We start from the raw sequence: 18082 nt of genomic DNA, 5'->3' as shown, positions 1-18082 counted from the left end.
GCAAGAAATTGCAAGTAGATAAATAGGGACCACTTCGGTGGGAAGGTACCAGCGTTCCATGCGCCTTGGTGTTTAGTCATGCCGGCCACATGACCACGGAAACGTCTTCGGACAGCGCTGGCTCTTCGGCTTTGAAACGGAGATGAGCACCGCAACCCTAGAGTCGGATTCGACTGGCTTTCGAGCAAGGGAACCTTTACCTTTACTTTATGGAGGGAATAGATGTTAGAAATGCTAGCAATTGTCCTTATTAATTCAGAAGCAAAAAGTATTTGACGTATGTAAAGTTTATGTTATTAACAAAAAAAAATAATAAAAACTTTATAAACAATAATGCCAGGACCTCACAAAGTAGGATTTTCGCTCACAGGACTCCACAACTTAGAGGGAGCATTGCTGCTCACCACTTTCATGCCAGGAGCTCACAAAGTAGGATTTTTGCTCACAGGACTCCACAACTTAGAGGGAACATTGCTGCTCACCACTTTCATGCCAGGAGCTCACAAAGTAGGATTTTTGCTCACAGGACTCCACAACTTAGAGGGAACATTGCTGCTCACCACTTTCATGCCAGGAGCTCACAAAGTAGGATTTTTGCTCACAGGACTCCACAACTTAGAGGGAACATTGCTGCTCACCACTTTCATGCCAGGAGCTCACAAAGTAGGATTTTTGCTCACAGGACTCCACAACTTAGAGGGAACATTGCTGCTCACCACTTTCATGCCAGGAGCTCACAAAGTAGGATTTTTGCTCACAGGACTCCACAACTTAGAGGGAACATTGCTGCTCACCACTTTCATGCCAGGAGCTCACAAAGTAGGATTTTTGCTCACAGGACTCCACAACTTAGAGGGAACATTGCTGCTCACCACTTTCATGCCAGGAGCTCACAAAGTAGGATTTTTGCTCACAGGACTCCACAACTTAGAGGGAACATTGCTGCTCACCACTTTCATGCCAGGAGCTCACAAAGTAGGATTTTTGCTCACAGGACTCCACAACTTAGAGGGAACATTGCTGCTCACCACTTTCATGCCAGGAGCTCACAAAGTAGGATTTTTGCTCACAGGACTCCACAACTTAGAGGGAACATTGCTGCTCACCACTTTCATGCCAGGAGCTCACAAAGTAGGATTTTTGCTCACAGGACTCCACAACTTAGAGGGAACATTGCTGCTCACCACTTTCATGCCAGGAGCTCACAAAGTAGGATTTTTGCTCACAGGACTCCACAACTTAGAGGGAACATTGCTGCTCACCACTTTCATGCCAGGAGCTCACAAAGTAGGATTTTTGCTCACAGGACTCCACAACTTAGAGGGAACATTGCTGCTCACCACTTTCATGCCAGGAGCTCACAAAGTAGGATTTTTGCTCACAGGACTCCACAACTTAGAGGGAACATTGCTGCTCACCACTTTCATGCCAGGAGCTCACAAAGTAGGATTTTTGCTCACAGGACTCCACAACTTAGAGGGAACATTGCTGCTCACCACTTTCATGCCAGGAGCTCACAAAGTAGGATTTTTGCTCACAGGACTCCACAACTTAGAGGGAACATTGCTGCTCACCACTTTCATGCCAGGAGCTCACAAAGTAGGATTTTTGCTCACAGGACTCCACAACTTAGAGGGAACATTGCTGCTCACCACTTTCATGCCAGGAGCTCACAAAGTAGGATTTTTGCTCACAGGACTCCACAACTTAGAGGGAACATTGCTGCTCACCACTTTCATGCCAGGAGCTCACAAAGTAGGATTTTTGCTCACAGGACTCCACAACTTAGAGGGAACATTGCTGCTCACCACTTTCATGCCAGGAGCTCACAAAGTAGGATTTTTGCTCACAGGACTCCACAACTTAGAGGGAACATTGCTGCTCACCACTTTCATGCCAGGAGCTCACAAAGTAGGATTTTTGCTCACAGGACTCCACAACTTAGAGGGAACATTGCTGCTCACCACTTTCATGCCAGGAGCTCACAAAGTAGGATTTTTGCTCACAGGACTCCACAACTTAGAGGGAACATTGCTGCTCACCACTTTCATGCCAGGAGCTCACAAAGTAGGATTTTTGCTCACAGGACTCCACAACTTAGAGGGAACATTGCTGCTCACCACTTTCATGCCAGGAGCTCACAAAGTAGGATTTTTGCTCACAGGACTCCACAACTTAGAGGGAACATTGCTGCTCACCACTTTCATGCCAGGAGCTCACAAAGTAGGATTTTTGCTCACAGGACTCCACAACTTAGAGGGAACATTGCTGCTCACCACTTTCATGCCAGGAGCTCACAAAGTAGGATTTTTGCTCACAGGACTCCACAACTTAGAGGGAACATTGCTGCTCACCACTTTCATGCCAGGAGCTCACAAAGTAGGATTTTTGCTCACAGGACTCCACAACTTAGAGGGAACATTGCTGCTCACCACTTTCATGCCAGGAGCTCACAAAGTAGGATTTTTGCTCACAGGACTCCACAACTTAGAGGGAACATTGCTGCTCACCACTTTCATGCCAGGAGCTCACAAAGTAGGATTTTTGCTCACAGGACTCCACAACTTAGAGGGAACATTGCTGCTCACCACTTTCATGCCAGGAGCTCACAAAGTAGGATTTTTGCTCACAGGACTCCACAACTTAGAGGGAACATTGCTGCTCACCACTTTCATGCCAGGAGCTCACAAAGTAGGATTTTTGCTCACAGGACTCCACAACTTAGAGGGAACATTGCTGCTCACCACTTTCATGCCAGGAGCTCACAAAGTAGGATTTTTGCTCACAGGACTCCACAACTTAGAGGGAACATTGCTGCTCACCACTTTCATGCCAGGAGCTCACAAAGTAGGATTTTTGCTCACAGGACTCCACAACTTAGAGGGAACATTGCTGCTCACCACTTTCATGCCAGGAGCTCACAAAGTAGGATTTTTGCTCACAGGACTCCACAACTTAGAGGGAACATTGCTGCTCACCACTTTCATGCCAGGAGCTCACAAAGTAGGATTTTTGCTCACAGGACTCCACAACTTAGAGGGAACATTGCTGCTCACCACTTTCATGCCAGGAGCTCACAAAGTAGGATTTTTGCTCACAGGACTCCACAACTTAGAGGGAACATTGCTGCTCACCACTTTCATGCCAGGAGCTCACAAAGTAGGATTTTTGCTCACAGGACTCCACAACTTAGAGGGAACATTGCTGCTCACCACTTTCATGCCAGGAGCTCACAAAGTAGGATTTTTGCTCACAGGACTCCACAACTTAGAGGGAACATTGCTGCTCACCACTTTCATGCCAGGAGCTCACAAAGTAGGATTTTTGCTCACAGGACTCCACAACTTAGAGGGAACATTGCTGCTCACCACTTTCATGCCAGGAGCTCACAAAGTAGGATTTTTGCTCACAGGACTCCACAACTTAGAGGGAACATTGCTGCTCACCACTTTCATGCCAGGAGCTCACAAAGTAGGATTTTTGCTCACAGGACTCCACAACTTAGAGGGAACATTGCTGCTCACCACTTTCATGCCAGGAGCTCACAAAGTAGGATTTTTGCTCACAGGACTCCACAACTTAGAGGGAACATTGCTGCTCACCACTTTCATGCCAGGAGCTCACAAAGTAGGATTTTTGCTCACAGGACTCCACAACTTAGAGGGAACATTGCTGCTCACCACTTTCATGCCAGGAGCTCACAAAGTAGGATTTTTGCTCACAGGACTCCACAACTTAGAGGGAACATTGCTGCTCACCACTTTCATGCCAGGAGCTCACAAAGTAGGATTTTTGCTCACAGGACTCCACAACTTAGAGGGAACATTGCTGCTCACCACTTTCATGCCAGGAGCTCACAAAGTAGGATTTTTGCTCACAGGACTCCACAACTTAGAGGGAACATTGCTGCTCACCACTTTCATGCCAGGAGCTCACAAAGTAGGATTTTTGCTCACAGGACTCCACAACTTAGAGGGAACATTGCTGCTCACCACTTTCATGCCAGGAGCTCACAAAGTAGGATTTTTGCTCACAGGACTCCACAACTTAGAGGGAACATTGCTGCTCACCACTTTCATGCCAGGAGCTCACAAAGTAGGATTTTTGCTCACAGGACTCCACAACTTAGAGGGAACATTGCTGCTCACCACTTTCATGCCAGGAGCTCACAAAGTAGGATTTTTGCTCACAGGACTCCACAACTTAGAGGGAACATTGCTGCTCACCACTTTCATGCCAGGAGCTCACAAAGTAGGATTTTTGCTCACAGGACTCCACAACTTAGAGGGAACATTGCTGCTCACCACTTTCATGCCAGGAGCTCACAAAGTAGGATTTTTGCTCACAGGACTCCACAACTTAGAGGGAACATTGCTGCTCACCACTTTCATGCCAGGAGCTCACAAAGTAGGATTTTTGCTCACAGGACTCCACAACTTAGAGGGAACATTGCTGCTCACCACTTTCATGCCAGGAGCTCACAAAGTAGGATTTTTGCTCACAGGACTCCACAACTTAGAGGGAACATTGCTGCTCACCACTTTCATGCCAGGAGCTCACAAAGTAGGATTTTTGCTCACAGGACTCCACAACTTAGAGGGAACATTGCTGCTCACCACTTTCATGCCAGGAGCTCACAAAGTAGGATTTTTGCTCACAGGACTCCACAACTTAGAGGGAACATTGCTGCTCACCACTTTCATGCCAGGAGCTCACAAAGTAGGATTTTTGCTCACAGGACTCCACAACTTAGAGGGAACATTGCTGCTCACCACTTTCATGCCAGGAGCTCACAAAGTAGGATTTTTGCTCACAGGACTCCACAACTTAGAGGGAACATTGCTGCTCACCACTTTCATGCCAGGAGCTCACAAAGTAGGATTTTTGCTCACAGGACTCCACAACTTAGAGGGAACATTGCTGCTCACCACTTTCATGCCAGGAGCTCACAAAGTAGGATTTTTGCTCACAGGACTCCACAACTTAGAGGGAACATTGCTGCTCACCACTTTCATGCCAGGAGCTCACAAAGTAGGATTTTTGCTCACAGGACTCCACAACTTAGAGGGAACATTGCTGCTCACCACTTTCATGCCAGGAGCTCACAAAGTAGGATTTTTGCTCACAGGACTCCACAACTTAGAGGGAACATTGCTGCTCACCACTTTCATGCCAGGAGCTCACAAAGTAGGATTTTTGCTCACAGGACTCCACAACTTAGAGGGAACATTGCTGCTCACCACTTTCATGCCAGGAGCTCACAAAGTAGGATTTTTGCTCACAGGACTCCACAACTTAGAGGGAACATTGCTGCTCACCACTTTCATGCCAGGAGCTCACAAAGTAGGATTTTTGCTCACAGGACTCCACAACTTAGAGGGAACATTGCTGCTCACCACTTTCATGCCAGGAGCTCACAAAGTAGGATTTTTGCTCACAGGACTCCACAACTTAGAGGGAACATTGCTGCTCACCACTTTCATGCCAGGAGCTCACAAAGTAGGATTTTTGCTCACAGGACTCCACAACTTAGAGGGAACATTGCTGCTCACCACTTTCATGCCAGGAGCTCACAAAGTAGGATTTTTGCTCACAGGACTCCACAACTTAGAGGGAACATTGCTGCTCACCACTTTCATGCCAGGAGCTCACAAAGTAGGATTTTTGCTCACAGGACTCCACAACTTAGAGGGAACATTGCTGCTCACCACTTTCAGGAGGAGGAGGAGGAGGAGGAGGAGGAGGAGGAGGAGGAAAAGGAGGAGGAAGTTGGATTTATACCCCGCCCTTCACTGGGAGTCTCAGAGCAGCTTACAAACTCCTTTCCCTTCCCCTCCCCACAACAGACACACCCTGGGAGGCAGGTGGAGCTGAGAGAGAGAACTGCCTTTGAGAGAACAGCTCTGAGAGAACTGTGACTTACCCAAGAAGAAGAAGAAGAACAAGAAATTGGATTCATACCCCGCCCTTCACTTGGAGTCTCACAGTGGCTGACAAACTCCTTTCCCTTCCCGTCCCCACAACAGACACCCTGTGAGGCAGGTGGGGCTGAGAGAGCTCTCTTGAGAACTGCCCTTGAGAGAACAGCTCTGAGAGAACTTGTAACCGACCCAAGGTCACCCAGTAGCTGCAAGCGGAGGAGTGGGGAATCAAACCCGGTTCTCCCAGATTAGAGTTTGCGCACTTAACCACTGCACCAAACTGGTTTCCCAACCTCCAGGTGGTGGCTGGAGATCGCCGGGGATGACAACTGACCTCCAGGTGACGGAGATTGGTCCACCTGGAGAAAATGGCCCCTTTGGAAGGTGGGCTCCGTGGCCTTACATCCTGTGGCCTCACACCCAGCATATCTTCAGGATGTCCTCTCCTGGGATGCAGCGTTCCCTCTAAGCTGAGTTAGTGTGAGCCGGCTCACAGTTTTTTAGCCTCTGGCTCGCACATTTTTGTCTCCGCTCAGGAAGGAGGGCTCCAGAGCAGACTAATACATGCAGTCACCAAATCGCTCGCTCACCACTTTCATGCCAGGAACTCACAAAGTAGAATGTTTGCTCACAGGACTCCACAGCTTAGAGGGAGCATTGTTGTGTGTGGGGGAAGGGGGGGAGCCCAACATACCGCCCGGCCGGACCCGGCGCTACTCACCCCATGAGCCAGTCCATGACGCCGCCTGCCTGCCGCTGTGCGCCGCCGCGGTGCTGGGCCGGGCGAGCAGGCGGGCGGGCGGCTCTTGCGGGTGTCCCTGCCTGCCTGCCTGCCTGCCCGCCCGCACTCCTCTCCTCACCGCTCGCTCCGGCCTCGGAGGAGGCTCATGGGTGCCCGCGTCCCAGACCCGGACCCTTTTCCCCCCGCCTCGGGGGCTCCTTCTCCTTGCCCCCCCCTCCCCGCAAGGCAGCGCCCGCCGGGTCCCGTCAGCCGACCCAGCCGGACTGCGTGACACACACACGCGCGCGCGCACTCTCTCCCTCTCGCCTCACTCGCGACTCACTCTCTCGCGGGCTGGCCGGAAGTAAACACACAGCCTTTCCTCCAGCGTTTCCCCTCCCTCGCCCCGCCTCGCCTCTCGCGCGCACGCACGCCCGGGCCGCTGCGACCCGGAACTGACCGGCCTCGCGAAGCACGGTGGGAAATGTAGTCTCCCCCGGGAGGAATAGGCGTGCGCCGGCGACTTCACCGTGCAATCTCCCCTCTGAGCGGTGGCGCCTCGCGAGCCAAAGGTCTGCTGGGCGAGCTGCCGGCGTTCAAGTCCCGAGCGCGCGTCTGGCTAGTCCCAATGTTCCCTTCCAAGCTGTGGAGTCTTGTGTGCAAAAAATTCTACGTTTTGTGAGCGACGGGCATGAAAGTGGTGAGCGAGCGATTGGGCTGCTGCGTGAATTACTTTGCTCCGCCGGCAGTGTTCCCTCTAAGCTGAGTTAGCGTGAGCGAGCTCACAGTTTTTTGGCCTCCGGCTCACACATTTTTGTCTCCGCTCAAGAAGGATGCCTCCATGGACTCTGTTACTAGCAAAATAAACAACTCAGCTATGAAACCAATACAACGACCTATAAAGGAAAAGTGGACCCCCATACTTACCTACTTCCTGGCAACACTTACAGAAGTGGATATGATTGTTCTTACACTAATGCTAATATTTCTTGTTCCTCACCTTACAGAGTTCTCCTCAGTACTATATGATATTACTTTACAGTTCTTATCGCAGCAGAAATCTGAGACAGTAAGCTGTACAAAGCTGTTATAGATGCTGGTTCTATATGCTTGATATGTGACTGTACACTTCTTAACTCTAAAGACATCTTGCTATGTATCATTTGTTATGCTAGTTACTAGTTTTGATATCATATGCTGTTTGGATTTTGTTGCAAATCATTAATAAAATAAAATATAAATAAATTAAAAAAGAAGGATGCCTCCAGAGCAAACTAATGTATGCAGTAGCCAAATCGCTCGCTCACAGCTTTAATGCCAGTAGCTCACAAAGTAGAATTCCTGCTCACAAGACTCCACAGCTTAGAGGGAACATTGCTCCGGAGCCCCATCCTTCCTGAGCTAGGACAACAATGTGTGAGCTGGAGGCTAAGAAACGGTGAGCTAGCTCACACTAATTCAAGCTTAGAGGGAACACTGCCAACTGCATTGATCGGTCGCAGTCCCTCCCTGGGCGAAGACAAAAATGTGCGAGCCGGAGGCGAAGAAACGGGGAGCTGGCTCTCACACGCACTCAGCTTAGAGGGAGCACAAGGGAAAGAAGAGAAAGTTGAACAAGAGTCGCTCGCGTGGATATGAACACCACACATGTTGTGTGCTAGCTGAATCACACACGCCGGCCACCAGGTGGCCCAACAAACGAGAGAAGCTTCGTCACCAGGGTCAATAGAGCCCTAGGATCCTAAATCCGGCCAACCGGGGAGTAGGGATTCTACAGAAAGCCTATAAGAGTGTAAAACTTGTATATAGCCTATCACGGGAGTGGGTGTGTGGTTGTAAAGCCTTCAGGACTGCTTGTGTATCTCCTATTTTCCTGAAATCACTAGTAAAGTATGAGCTGAAAATCACGCTCCCATGCGTCAGTCTCAGTACTTTTCACACAAACACCTGGAAAATAAAGGTCAAAACTGTCTGGAAATTGTAAGGGCGGAGTTTAAAACTAGAATACGTGTCCATACCACCTTATCAGGTTTTTAGGGTTGCCAGCCTCCAGGTGGGGCCTGGGGATCTCCCGGTTTTACCACTGATCCCCAGCCCACAGAGATCAGCTCCCCTGGAGAAAGTGGCTGCTTTGCACCATGAGGCCCCTCCCCTCCCCCAAACCACACCCTTTCTTGGCTCCACCCCCCAAAGTCTCCAGGTGATTTCCAACCCAGACTTGGCAACCCTATAGCTTGCTTTATTGTTTTAGGAACAGGGAATGTATGGTGCAGACTTTAGTACTAGTAATGTGTGTGTGTGTTTTAAAAAAACCTAATATCTAATGGAAGCATAAATTGAAACAGGACAGTGAGTAAAATGTAAATGTAAACGCCCAGGAAGGACCAGAAAGCCAGGACCCTAGTCTACTTGTGTTCCCAGTAAGGTAAGTAGGCTTTCCACAAGGAGAGCCACATAAATACAAAGGGTTTTAAAAGGGTAGGGTTGCCAAAAAAACAACAACAACAAACCATTTGGCAGGAGTCCCCCGCTTTTGGGGGGCTTCTATCCGCCGGCCACCGGGGGAAGCCCCGCCCCCAAACCCCAACACCCGCAGCCACCCCTCTCCCTTCTCTCTTGAGAGAGAGGAGGGAGAGGGGTGGCTGCAACCACGCACCCAATTGGGCGCGCAGGGGGGAAACGGCAGCTCCCTGCACTTAAGTTCAGGGAGCCGGCGCCAATGGAAGATCGGGCGGGCGGGATGTCCCCAACATGACGCCATCACGTCAGGGATGCCCCGCCCCCTCCATGTACGCCCCCCAAAGTACCCCGCTGGGGGTGAAGATGGGACTTGGCAACCCTATAAAAGGGGGATTATATATAACTAGGAATAAGGCCCGTTGTGGAAATAAATACAACAAGCTCTAGAAAAGGGCTTTTGGCGGGTGCCCTGGGCTTGGACACTCAGCGTCAATTTGCTGTGGCAACTTAATGACAAAGTTTACCATTTTCTCCAGGGGAACTGATCTCTGCCACCTTGTGGGGGGCAATAATAATTTTGATTGATACAACCTTCCATTATTGAAATATATCAATATCATTAAAAGCATTTTTGATAGCTAAGAGCATATTAGTTTGTCTAAACTCCTTTGCAGAGAAAGATAGGAAATAACAGGCCAAACTGCAAAGGCAGAACTGTTAAGAAATAGACCCCTGTTACGGGAACTAAACATACAGACTGAGACCACAATGCTTGGTAACGTTTAGCGATGGCAAAGAACAAGGAAACTGAGCTGACTGCAAGACAAGACTATAGGGAAAAGCACCTAACTTACGGGAAAACAAGAAACTACCTAGCTTTTGCAACTTAGATTGAAAAGACATAGCGCTTAGTAGAGAAGGTGGTTTACAGGTGCAAGGACTCATAATTTACCAAATATGGAATGGACCCTGGGGACTCTGGAATGTGGGGAGTGGTTTAGTTCCATAGGTGTGTCGGCTAAGATTGTAAATCCGGATGCCTTTCCACCAATGACATAACAGATAGGGTACCTTGAAGCCGTGGATAGGGTTTTGCTTTTGCATATAATTATATGAATGCCTTATATAATGCCATGTAATCAATGCTTAACTGAGCTCTTGGAGTTTCCTTTACTGATAGTAAAGCCTTCAATGTTCACTGCTGAATTTGTCTCCTGTGATTATTTAGACAAATATTTTTGTCACTAACAACCTGAACAGCAGTTGTAATTCTGAGTGATCTCCAGCCCTCCCCTGGAGATTGGCAACAATGGTTCCCCATGAGTAAATGGCTGGTTTGGAGAGTAGAGTCTATGGTATTGTACCTGTCTTGGAGGTGGCAACCATATCGCCTTCCCAGCCAACCATCAACATACCGCTATCTATCCCTCTGAGTTCAGCTTTCCATCTCCCACACACACCTGGAGCCTCTATCTAGCAAAAGTACAGTCTTTTTTCTCCTCAGTGGGGACCCAAGCAAAAGGGGAAGCAACCTCAGCAGGGTATAATGACTCAGAGTCCACACTGCAAAGCAGCCATTTTCTCCAGATGAACTGATCTCCTTCATCTGGAGAGTAGTTTTAATTATGAGTGCTCTCCAGCCTTCACCTGGAGAATGGTAGCAATGGTTCCCCATGAGGAAATGGCTGGTTTGGAGGGTGGAGTCTATGGCATTGTACCTGTCTGTGGTCCCACTCCTCTTCAAATTCCACATAGTACCCATGAGGACCTATCATCAGTGCCTGATATCTCCAGTTAATAAAACTTTGTAATGAATTCTAGGTAAAACTAGGGTATTATAATACTCCACATCAGATGCCTTATATTAAGCGCCAGCAGCCTGGTTCCTTCTCGGGACAAGTGAAAACCATCTCTTTTGTACAACTCCCTCTTGTTCCAAAAAGCATCTCAGTGCCTAACAAACTTGAACGCTTCCTCCCTACACCATCGTCTCAGCCACGCATTGAGACTCCTGATTTGTGCCTGTCTCTCCGGCCCTGTGCGTGGAACAGGTAGCACTTCTATGAAGGCTCTGTTGGAGGTCCTGGCCTTTAATCTCCTGCCTAGCAGCCTAAATTTTTCCTCCAGGACCTCATGACTACATTTCCCCACCTTGTTGGTGCCAACATGTACCACGACCAGTGTTCCCTCTAAGCTGAGTTAGTGTGAGCTAGCTCACAGTTTTTTAGCCTCTGGCTCTCAGATTTTTGTCTTAGCTCAGGAAGGATGGCTCCAGAGCAAACTAATTCATGCAGCAGCCAAATCGCTCGCTCACAACTTTAATGCCAGGAGCTCACAAAGTAGAATTTTTGCTCACAGGACTCCACAGTTTAGAGGGAGCCTTGACCACGACCACTGGCTCCTCCCCAGCACTGTCTACCAGCCTATCTAGAACATGCATAATGTCCACTACCTTTGCACCAGGAAGGCAAGTCACCATATGGTCAGTATGCAGGTTCGCCATCCAGCTGTCTACCTGCCTAAGAATCAAATCACCAAGAGCCCCCCCACCCGCCCAGGGATGGTTCCTTGGTGCAAAAGGATACCCGTTCACCAACTGAATAAGAGGTGCTTTCTGAGGAAACATTCCCCTCATCCACGGTGCCCTGTTTCCTTTTGACCCTCATGCACCCTGACAGCAGTGGGGGCTGCCATTTTCAGTGTGGAACATATCTAACAAGTCCCCAAGAGTCTTCTCCATGCACCTAACTGACTGTCTCTGCTTCTCCAGGTAAGCCACCTTGGCCTCAAGAGTGCAAACTCGTTCCCTGAGAACCAGGAACTCCTTGCACCGGGCACACACCCAAGACTTCTGTCCAGTGGGCAGATACTTGTACATGTGACACTCTGTGCAAAACAATGGATAGCCCCCAACCCCCTGCTGGCATTCTGCCTTCATAACTGCTTCCAAGGGTCTGGAAGGTGGTTCCATAGCCAGTTACACGGTTGCCAACTCTGGGTTGGGAAATACCTGTAGATTTGAGGGGTTGAGCCTGGGGAGGGCAGGCTTTGGGGTGGGGAAGGACTTCAGCAGGGTATAATGCCATAGAGTCCACTGGCCAAAGCAGCCATTGTCTCCAGGAGAACTGACCTTGGTCATCTGGAGATCAGTTGTAATAGCTGGAAAATTTTCTGTAGGGGAAATGATGTGCTGTGGCTGGGGAACACGGTGACCGTTTAAGGGAAGATTGGGATATGTATTTTACCTCAGGACACATTCAATAACTCCCAACAGCAACAGCAAACTGTTTAGAATGTTAGTGGCAAAGGCCTCTGACGACCTCTGTGTTCCAAGGCAAAGGCCAATCAGGCCACATATGCAAATAACCTCTGTGTTCTGACTGGCTGGGGGGGGGAACAGCAAACTGTTTGGAATGTTGGAGACGGGACTCAGGCAATGCAGCCAGTGGATAGGGACAGCTTCTGAGTGACACATCATGGAGCCAACTGATTTAGGAGCGTGTGGAATGTTCAGAAAGTGCCACCCAATTCACAATTATATATAAGGAGAGATGTTGTAACACAATGCATACAAATACAGAAGGTAACATACTAGTGATATATGATGAGTTTCAGTGTGTGTGCATACTTGTATTCAAAATCAAATTCATGCTATAAATATTTTAAAACATAATATGTGAGAGCTAGTGGAGAAACTGCCATATTTTTCTCTTCCTGGTTTTGATGTCTAATTGAATATAACTGGCTTGGTGTCATATTCATGAGGACTTAGTATTGGGGAGAGCAGCTAGAAAATTGTCACTGCAGACAGGTGATGTGGAGTATTATAATACCCTAGTTTTACCTAGAATTCATTACAAAGTTTTATTAACTGGAGGTACCAGGCATTGATGATAGGTCCTCATGGGTACTATGTGCACATAATTAACATATAACATATAACTAACATAACTAACATACAAAGCAGTCTAATTCCGTTCCCTGCACTCAGTGAACATAATATCCAATTAACTTCGTTGAGAGTTTTTTTCTATGTCAATAGATGTTACACAAATCTATATACTAATAGCCAAGAGTCCCCTCTGCGTGTGGATACTTATTTCCACCAACAGAGGGATCACTCCCTTCCAACAGGTTTTTCTACAGACTCAGGGGACTCTGTGGGTTTGAAGACAAATTCAAAAAGCAAAAAAAACACCAAACCCATCAGGGAGGATTGAATTCTCCCCAATACCTTTTGAAATGGCCTTCTGCTTCAGGCCTCACCAGATTGACAGTGAGAGATTAGAATGTTGGGGGGGGGCTTCTAACTGGTTCTGTCAGTAAGAGGCAGGGGAAGGGGGAAGGGCCCTTTCCAGGCATATTCTGGCCTTTCAGGGAGGGATCCTTAGGGCCAGGCCTGTGGTGGAGTCTAAGGAGGGTTGGGTTTGGGGAGGGGAGGGGAGAGGCCTCATCTGAAGAAGACAAAGAAGAGAAGAGATTGGATTTATACCCCGCCCTTCCCTACCCAAAGGTGTCTCAGAGCGGCTTACAAACTCCTTTCCCTTCCCCTCCCCACAACAGACACCCTGTGAGGCAGGTGGGGCCGAGAGAGCTCTGACAGAAACTGCTCTTTTTCGAGAACAGCTCTTATCAGAACTATGGCTTGCCCAAGGTCATCCAGCCAGGTGCAAGTGGAGGAGTGGGGAATCAAACCCGGTTCTCCCAGATTAGAGTCCGCGCACTTAACCACTACACCCAGCTGGCTTGATATAATGCTACAGAATCCAGCCTCCAAAGCAGACATTTTCTCCAGGGAGACAGATCTCTGCTGTCTAGAGTTCAGTTGTAATCCTGGGGGATCTCGAGGCCACACGGCTGAGGCTGCTTCCCTCCCTAAGCCTCACTGTCCCAAGGCTCCACCCCCAAATCTCCAGGAATTTCCCAGCCCGGAGGTGGCAACCCTAAGGGGAATTGTTCTCTGTAGCTGGGAGATCCATTGTGATTCCTGGAGAGCTGCCACTGATGCTGTGGGGGGAGAGGAAGCAGGTGGGTGGCTGGGAGAATGATGGGGCAGAAAAAGAGAGTGATGGGGTGGGGGCAGAAAGAGAGAGAAAGAGTGATGAGTTGGGAGGCAGAAAAATAAAGAGACTGATGAGGGGGCAGAAAGAGAGAGGAAGTAACATGCATGGAGGAAAGATAAAGAAAAGGGGGGCAGAAGGGAGAAAGAATGTGCGAGAGGTAGGAGGAGAGGGGAGAAAGCAAAGGTGTGAGGAATGAGATAACTGCCTCGCAAGTTTCTTGCAGGTCCCCACTTATTCCTTTCTAATTTCTGTAATCAATATTTCGATCGCAAGGAAAGGTCCCTTAATTCCCCCTTTGTTTCCTACAACTAATGATCCTCCCTTCACCTTTAATTTTATTCCAGTCCTTTGAAGTATTTTTGAAAAGCAACGAATAGCGCTTATGTTGGGAAATTACTCCAACATATCTGTGTAATTTAGCAGAGTATATCAGGCTGTGAGCACAGCCCAAGCCATGTGATTAGCTGAAGCTGTGTTTGTGTGCTAGTATGAAAACAAAAGATACATGGAATCTTCTTCAGATTCAAACGAATTTATTATTGCAAGAACTCCATTCTCTAGATAGGAAAGCTGAGAGACAGCATATCTGATCTAATCTAACTAGCTGGATGTCCAGATATGCAAGACGTGTGTCCTAATCTGGGAGAACCGGGTTTGATTCCCCAGTCCTCCACATGCAGCTGCTGGCATGACCTTGGGTCAGTCACAGTTCTCTCAGAGCTGTTCTCTCACTAGCCGTTCTCTCAGAGTTCTCTCAGCCCCATCTACCTCACAGGGGAGGGGAAGGGAAAGGAGACTGTAAGCCACTCTGAGACTCCTTTGGGTATAAATTCAATCTCTTCTCTTCTTCTCTTCTAAGAGTAACAATCTACACTTCAAAGGGATAGCAGTAGAGAAGAAAGGAAAGGATGCTCTAGGTCCCATGCCTACCTATCTCTCTTTGGTAGCCCCCTCTGAAGACTGAGGCTAAGAGACAGCACTAAGGCCCCCAGTTCCAACAGCTTATAGTTCTATGCATTTGTCTGTTATCTGTGATTTTCTTTACACTATCAAAATATAAATTGAATATGGACCAGAAAACAAGTTTTTCCAGAATAAAATCACCAGGCACAGAATAAATGTGCAAATGAGATCTTTAAAAGTACAATCACTTGCCCAGTGGTTCTAAAGTATAGACTTTAGGTCCAAGAATTGCCTTCTTTGATTGTGTTGCCACAGTGTTCTTCTTTTACTTCTTCTTTTACTTTGAATTTATATTTTGTATCCATTCTGATTGTGTCTACATGAGTGTATTATATTTTTATAGCCATCTTGCCACTCGTTTGACCTCTGAGGAAGGCCTATGCAGGCCAAAACACGTCAGGTCAGGTTGTTAAAGCCCGTGTGTATTGCTATGTTATATGTATATATATGGGCCCTTATATATGTTTTAAATTTGTACTTAATACATACATGTAGCTTTTTCTATATATCTTTTACATTTAGTTTTTAATATTGGCCCTCTTTTTTCACATTATACTAGGGTTGCCAAGTGCGATCTTCGCCACAGCGGGGGACTCCTGACTGCCGGCTGGAGCGTGCGCGCAGCATCCTCGTCACTCGGAAGTGACGCGACCACGCCGGACACGCTGGAGGTGGGGGCACGGTCATCTGAGGGAAAACTCTATGGTTTTCCCTCGAATGGTCGTGGCCCTGCCCCCAGCGTGCCCGGCGTGGTTTCGTCACTTCCAGGTGATGTGCATGTTGGGGGGGGTTCCCCCCGGGGCCCGATCCACCGGCAGTGGGGAACGGGCCTCTGGGGCGGAGGTTTCCCCGCCCCCCGGGGGGACTTGGCAAGCCTACATTTTACTAACCTTTTTTAGGTTCTGAAAGTTCATTTTTTTGCCCTTTCTGTCCCTGCGTGTGTGTAAAGTGCCATCAAATTGCAGCCAACTTATGGTGACCCCGGCAAGGGGCTTTCAAAGTGGGCGAGAAGCAGAGGTGGTTAGCCATTGCTTTCTTCTGCAGAAGCTTCCTTGGAAGTCTCTTCCAGGTACGGACCTTGCTTAGCTTCTAAGATCTGATGAGATCTGGCTATACCTGTTGGAGTGAGCCACTCAGTATGCCTGAACATTGGGGAGCGCTACATCACTCTAAGTGTGTATAGGTGTTATCTCCTTGAATGGGATGCCTCCCTTTGTCTGAACCTGCGAGCTGACCTCTGACCCCTCCTCTCTCTCTGTGTGTGTGTCTCTCTCTGTCCTCTCTCTCTGTCTCCCTCTATGGCCTTCCATGGAGACACATGTACTCCTGGCAAGCTGGCCATTTGTGATAGGGAAAGTACACTTTAGATGAGGCTTCTCTCTCTTCTTTTGACTGCAACCTGAATCTACATAATTGCAACCTGAACTGGATCTACTTGAATAAATGTTAAGTTTACCTTTTTTGCAATATACTTCTTGGGGGATTTATTTATCGCGCTCAGTATCACGCTTCTATGACTGGGCAAAACTGTGCTATATTAACCAACTATCCCAATAATACCGTGCTGCCTTCCCTGGCATCATGGTTAGTATACCACAAATATAGGTTCCCTAACGCTCTCTGAAGTGGCTATTTGTTTTAGCCGTCTTTGTTCTCCTTTAACTTTTTCCAATCAGTCATGGTCTGTTCCCATTTACTTTCCAACAAACTTTCAACGAACCCTACCTTGGAGTAACATACTTCCCGTTTTTCTGTCTCTGATTTCAGTAAGTCTGTACCATTTTTAGTGGCAGACAGCTAATGGAAACGGTTTCCCCATGGTTTAACAGAAACCCGAGTAGGTAAGAGTAAAAAAAAAAAATTGTAATCACATACACACAAATCACAAAAGTTCATACCCTGCCACAAATTCTGTCAGCCTTTTAGGTGCTACTGGGCTTTTGCTCTTTTTTTACTGGCCCAAATCCAACATTTCCCACATACCCAGCAAGGGTACTTAAGGAAAAGCAGTGGCTTGTGAATATTTGGCCGCGTTCAGACTGGCAGTTTGGCCTGGCAGGCAAACGTTTCAGGAGCGTTTCAGGAGCGGATTAAAGGGGCGGGTTCACACAGGCACATCTGTTAGGCGTTCCCCAGCCGTACTCAAGTCGTCTTGTGCCGCTTCCCTCTCGAGTTTAAAAGATACCTGGTGGAAGTGGTAGCAAATTGTGTGGAGCGCGAGTTGATTCCGGTTCCCTGAGTGTGAATGCAAGTGCTGTTAAGGCGGGAACAACCTGCAGTTGATAATAGGCGCCAGCTGGTTCCGCGGCAGGTGCAGGTGCGCAGGTGCACATGACCAGGATGCTCCGGCACACCGAGTAAAAGCTCCACCCAGCCAGTCGCCTGGGAGACAAACCGGCAATATGGTGGCCGCGCAAGGACCCTCCTGGAGAAGGTCAGACATTGGCACTAGCGGATGTGCGGAGTCGATCCTGCCCTATTTGCTGCTGCGCCCATGCACATAGGCACATGCAGCCGAGTATGAAAAACATGCTAACAGCCCGCCAGGGGCGGGCAACAGTGCGAATGCTCCTTTGCGCTTCCTCCATGGTATCCTCCCGCTTCATTTGCTGCAGTGTGAACGGGAATATCGGGAACAAGCCGTTCCAGGTCTATTCCGGGTTTTCTTTGCCACGACTCCCTAGCACTTCAAATTGCCAGTCTGAACTCGGCCTTTTTTCAGTTTAAAAAAATCATGCGGGAAAGCTTTTACACAAATGCCCTGAGCATATGAAAAGGAAGCCGATTTGTGCTTCCATGGTGTCATCCTCATCATTCAACTATCTTTCTTGGCTTGCTTTGGTTTCCTCAAAAATTATTTATTATTTATTTATTATTTGCATTTATATCCTGCCCATCCCGCGGACGGGCTCAGGGCAGGTAACTGTCAGGTTCCACAGCCAACAACTGAGTAC

The 18082-nt window shown here is 48.2% G+C and overlaps 1 protein-coding gene across 1 annotated transcript in view; it reads right to left on the bottom strand.

Moving 5' to 3' along the window:
* Window positions 1-6984, bottom strand: part of LOC107115023 (MOB kinase activator 2) — a gene marked incomplete at its 3' end in the record, with an annotated part of 155950 nt that extends 148966 nt beyond the window's left edge. Inside the window, exon 1 of the mRNA XM_015416634.1 lies at window positions 6643-6984. Coding sequence (XP_015272120.1) covers window positions 6643-6659 — 17 coding nt within the window. The remainder of the gene's footprint in view (window positions 1-6642) is intronic.
* Between the last annotated feature and the right edge of the window lie 11098 nt (window positions 6985-18082).

Source organism: Gekko japonicus, unplaced genomic scaffold (genome assembly GCF_001447785.1).
Source record: "Gekko japonicus isolate JY-2015 unplaced genomic scaffold, Gekko_japonicus_V1.1 scaffold2832, whole genome shotgun sequence".
Lineage (NCBI taxonomy): Eukaryota > Metazoa > Chordata > Lepidosauria > Squamata > Gekkonidae > Gekko > Gekko japonicus.
Note: the sequence above shows the minus strand (reverse complement) of the source record. Positions and strands in the feature narration are given on the sequence as shown.